The sequence below is a fragment of the Trachurus japonicus genome, chromosome 16, assembly GCF_045865225.1.
Source record: "Trachurus japonicus isolate A0001 chromosome 16, Traja_1.0".
NCBI lineage: Eukaryota > Metazoa > Chordata > Actinopteri > Carangiformes > Carangidae > Trachurus > Trachurus japonicus.
In genome coordinates this window covers 12243335-12248355 of record NC_140922.1, presented here as the reverse complement: position 1 = coordinate 12248355, position 5021 = coordinate 12243335, and the positions used below count along the sequence as shown (strand labels likewise).

General features: G+C 45.7%; 1 protein-coding gene across 2 annotated transcripts in view; it reads right to left on the bottom strand.

Moving 5' to 3' along the window:
* Positions 1-5021, bottom strand: part of ephb6 (eph receptor B6) — a 39688-nt gene continuing 34667 nt past the window's right edge. Inside the window, exons 9-19 of one of the 2 annotated variants that reach the window (XM_085801533.1) lie at positions 4317-4441; positions 4055-4217; positions 3763-3877; positions 3611-3666; positions 3310-3426; positions 2974-3221; positions 2652-2870; positions 2411-2560; positions 1829-2013; positions 1548-1706; positions 1-386 (exon numbers count right to left, since the gene is read on the bottom strand). In XM_085801533.1, the coding sequence (XP_085657659.1) occupies positions 281-386; positions 1548-1706; positions 1829-2013; positions 2411-2560; positions 2652-2870; positions 2974-3221; positions 3310-3426; positions 3611-3666; positions 3763-3877; positions 4055-4217; positions 4317-4441 (1643 nt within the window). In that variant the 3' untranslated portion in view covers positions 1-280. The remainder of the gene's footprint in view (positions 387-1547; positions 1707-1828; positions 2014-2410; positions 2561-2651; positions 2871-2973; positions 3222-3309; positions 3427-3610; positions 3667-3762; positions 3878-4054; positions 4218-4316; positions 4442-5021) is intronic. The other variant, XM_085801534.1, reaches the window with a different exon arrangement.

Sequence of the window (5021 nt, the reverse complement as noted above, 5' to 3'; positions counted from 1 at the left end):
CTCACTCCGATCTGCACTCCAGCCCCCGCAGCTCATCTCTCCTCTGTTACTTGTCTCGAGTGACTGGCAGGAAAAGTCCAATCCTCTTATTTCACCCCTTCTGGTTGTAGTGTCGGGTTTGTCAGAACACACTGCGGCACTCTGAGCTGATTCCCTTTGTTTTGGGCCTGAAATGTGCTCCGAGTGAACATGAAGGTGTTGCAGAAACCAGACACAACAAGCATAGGAATGTGACAGCGGTAGAGATCCACGACACAGGTTGTTGCTTTGTGGTTGGATTTCACACCTCCACCTGCCCCTGTGTCAGATGGGCCCTGAGCTGCTGGGCTGCGCTGACAATCTTCCTCTGGTGTCCCAGCAGGTTCACGCCGAGGTTCTGGACGTCACTTAAGGAGAGAGCAGATGAAGCGAGGAGGTTAGTTCAACACTTCAGCCTGTTGTTTTACAGGACAATGCTGTCGGTTTAATGGTTGAGTTTATAAACACATTTTATTTATTGCCACATAGCCTGATGCCTGGGTCAATTTTTAAATTATACTGACTATAATTATTTTTCTACTCTTCCATTCAACCTGCTGTCCTGCACAAAGTACTTTATATTAGAAATTAAACATCAGATGTGACATAATTTTACTGAATACAGATACTGGATTAATTTAATGTTTTATCATACTTTAAACACAACATTATTATTTATTATAGTGGTATCATAAGTATCTGAGGCATGGAATAATTCTGGTTGACATGTTTCTAAGTGACCTAAAACATGATTTTGTTTTGCCAGTGAGGTCATGTTTTCACCTGTGTCTGTTGTTTGTCAGCAGGGTTACACAAAAAGTACCAAAGCAGTTTGTACCAAACTGGTTGAAGGGATAAAGCATGGGACAGGAGATAACCTATTAAATTTTGGGGCAGATCCGGACTATTTAACATGGCCTAAATTTGATTTTCTTTCTCTGGAGTCTGGTTGTTGTTTGACATTTGCCTTGGTTGAAGTCTGCAAGTGTCCTCCAGGGCTCTTATGGGCTCAGCTAAAATAACAAAACCACTCTATCTGTGGTAAGCTGTGATCAATAACACTGAGTGGTCATTATCTTGGATTCCACAAGTGCACAGTACACATAACAACACTCTTCAACCTTTTACACAATTTGTTCAAATATACAAGGTGGAGCTAACTATAAATTGAGTCAACTGCTAAAAAGCATTTCATTTGTGAGCTAAAACTACACAAACCTTAATAATGACTTGTGGTTTTATATACATTATAAAGGTTTTTTATACATTTAAAGGTTGTTTTTCATTGCAGTTTAGTTAAGTTTACTTGAATATAAAAACATGGAGCATAGTTACAAACAGTTTTTGTTTTGTTAAAGGAAATCATTTTAAGAGTGATGAGCTCTTTGAAAGTGGTGAACAGTAACATAAAGTCCACATTATTATTATTATTATTATTATTAACAGGTAAAAAAAACACAAAATCAACCAAGAGAACAAAGTTCTCTGTTATAATATGAGAGTTACAGTAAAAATCTCTCTATACTCACTCCATGGTCAGTTTGCTGACTCGGTCTAAAGTGTCCAGGTGTGCCCGATCAAACTCATCCTGGTATCTATCCATCCTCAGCGCCTTCAGCCAATCACTGACAGTTGCCACTGCTGATAAATCTGTGGGGGTGGGGCTGAGCAGTGTCTGAGAACAGCTTCTGAAAGGCCGAGGAAATGTCAAAAATGACAACATTAGAATCCATGAAAACATCACAGATTGTGCATCACCTGCTGCACCGAGACGTCTGGCACAAGCGTTCGCCGGAGGCTGCCGTCTCACCGAGTTGGCTCTGCCTTGAGGGATGAAGGATGCCTGATGAGCCGGTCCAAAGAAGACAGGAGGGAATCGAAGCCTGGCCGGTCCCCTCGATCGGCCTGCCAGCACTGAAGCATCAGAGAGTGGAGGGCAGGGGGGCAGTTGTGGGGGGCAGGGAGGCGATACTGGTCTGCCACTGCCTTCATTACCTGCAATGAGAAAGAGAGAGAGACTTGAAGCATAAGTAGGGCAGATGGTGTGGGGAGTCTTGTGTAATTGCCTTACATAAAAGGTCACCGACTAAGAAGGGCCAAAGAGAGTGACTAAGAGAAAATTATGCAAACTCCAGCTGTCTGGCATTTTGTGTCTGTGCAAAAAGGAGGATGCAAACTGATAAAAACGCATTTACTGAGGTAGCTGTAGCTGGTAGCTGTTTAATTTACAAGTTTATTCCACCTAGTTCACAATATAAAATATCTGGTTGGACAGATATGAAGGACTTTAACTTCATGTTATTGCAGTGTCGTAGTTACTTTTTGAGTGCATTTCCATCACTAATTTAGGATGACTTCTCCTGCTTATGCCTAAATTCTCTTTCGTACTTACTTCTTGATTGCTCATGTCCCAGTACGGACGCTCTCCATATGACATAACTTCCCACATCAGTATGCCGAAGCTCCAGCCGTCACTGGCCGAGCTGAACTTGCGATGCTGAAAGGCTTCTGGTGCCGTCCACCTCACAGGAATCTTACTGCCCTGATGAGCGGACAATAAGAGGACAGAAGTAGTGAAGCCAAGCTCAGTGGAAGCCAAACCAAAACCAAAACACCCAGTCCCCTGAACGTACCAGTGAGGCAGTGTAGGTAGGTATGTTATGGTCCAGGCCCCTCATGAGTCTGGACAGGCCGAAGTCGGACACCTTACAGACCAGGTTGGAGTTAACCAGCACGTTTCTTGCTGCCAGGTCCCGGTGGACAAAGTTTCTCTCGGAGAGGTAACGCATCCCTGCACCGACGCCCCTGAGCATCCCAACGAGCTGGAGAACGCTGAACTGACCCTCGTTCTCCTGGAGGAATTAAAATGACAGGATGGAGGCAGCGGAAGAGAATTTTTAGTTTAATGTAGTGAACTGTGTATGAGAACTGTGGACAGTGTGTTTGTTTTCTCACCCTGAGGAACGCGTCCAGAGGCCCGTTTTCCATAAACTCAGTGATGATCCTCTCAGGGGGGCTGCGAGTGACCACACCCTCCAGCTTCAGCACGTTCGGGTGGTCAAACTGGCCCAGGACCCCCGCTTCACTGAGGAACATCCCCCTCTCCCTGTCGGACGCCCCCCAACGCAGAGTCTTCACCGCCACCAGCACCTCCCTGCGACCCACCGGACGATAACGACCTCGGGAGACCTCGCCGAACTGAGCTGGAGTCGAGAGGAAGCAGAACAGATTATTACACAGTTGTCACATGACGACAGTGAGATTTAAAAGAAAGGAAAGCGTCGGACCTACCTGAACCAATCACCTCCTCGATCTTCAGGTGAGTGGGATCTATCTCTCGGGCAAACTCTTTGACCGCCTCACTGGGGTCCTCATAAGTGGATGGGTCCACATAATATTTCACACCACCTGGAATTAAACATTTTATAATCAGGGTTGTTTTTTTACTTCCTCCATTTTTGTTTTTTTTAAACCTTTAAACCTAAATGTAAAAACATGGCACCAGGTTGGTATGAATGAAACACCATGTCGTACACTTTAAAATGAATTTCCCTGATTTGAAATCGATATCATTAAGTACACTCATGCTCACCTCGGTTACTGATGTATCTCTGGAGTCTGTCGCTGTACGGACTCTCCCTCCTCTTACTGTCACGGGAAAAAACAAACAAAATGCTTGAATGTGCACATGATTAAAGACTTGTATTAACTTGACACATCTGATCTCATTAATGAACCATGTACCTGCGAAATACCACCACAACCACGATCGCTGCCACGACCAAGAGAAACGCTGCCCCGCCCATCACTGAGCCCACCAGCAGCGGAAGCCGGTTCTGGATCTGCTGTGAATGTTCTTCTGTGGGGAGAGAGAGCACGATACGTTTGTCAGCCGTGATCTGGGATCAACTTCACAACCTTGTTCTACTATTTCTACTGCAGGTCAATACGCTACAGGCTTATTTTACCCTCATTACCTAAAAACAACCAGTTCTGTCTTGTGTTAAATACAGTAATGAACTCTTAAGTCTAGTACCCAGAGGCAGCGTGGTGAAGTAGATGGTGTTGCTGTAGGGGCCGAAGCCTCGTTCGTTTCGTGCCCTGATCTGGAAGGCGTAGATGGAGCCGGGAATCAGAGAGTTGACGGTCACAGTGTTGGTCTCACTGTACACAGTCGCTGCACTGTCCACATCGGACCCCTGAGGGACACAGGAGGAAGGACATGTGGTGACGCTCATGCATAAACAGAATTCTTGGTAAAAACAGGTTTATGTGTGAATCTGTATGTGGGATTGTACCTTGTCGTAGTATCTGAGCTGGTACTCCAGGATGTCTCCGTTGGGTCGATCTGGCTGAGGCCACGAGAGAGTGATGGAGTCTGGTGCTCGGCTCAGCTGGTGCATCATGGGTACTGTACTGGGAACTGTGGGGGACAACGGATGATTGATGCATGAGCTGGACTGACGTTTCCCTTGAGGAGAGGTGAAACTCGCTCTAAATCATCCCGCAACTTTTGAGCGACAGTTCTGTTAAAGCCAAAACATTGACCACAAGGGGGCAGCGTCACAGAGCCCAACCCCGCTCGGTGAGCATGAAAGTGGAGCGGGAGGTTTTATGGAGCACTGAGCAGGATCTAGTTACAGTCACTGTGACGGCTACACCGGCTAAAGGGAACTTTCCGGCATTCCCCTCATTTAATCAATAAACTCCCAGAGTGCACACGCACAAAGATTTTTTAGATAATTTAGGCTGACTGAAAGTTCTAATAAATCTTGATCAATTTCTTGGAAAATTGTATAATGGTGTCCTGCACAATGCCCCATTCTCCTCTCCTCTCCCCGCTCGTCTGTCTCTTTCTGTCTGTCTTTTTGTCTTCCTATTTCTCATTTGTCCCTTTCTTCCTCCACCGTGACTATAATGGGATCTGACAGGATATTGTAACCTCGAGCAACCTCCTGTCCAGAGAGCAGCGGCAGAAAAGATGGAGCAGAGAGAGACAGAGA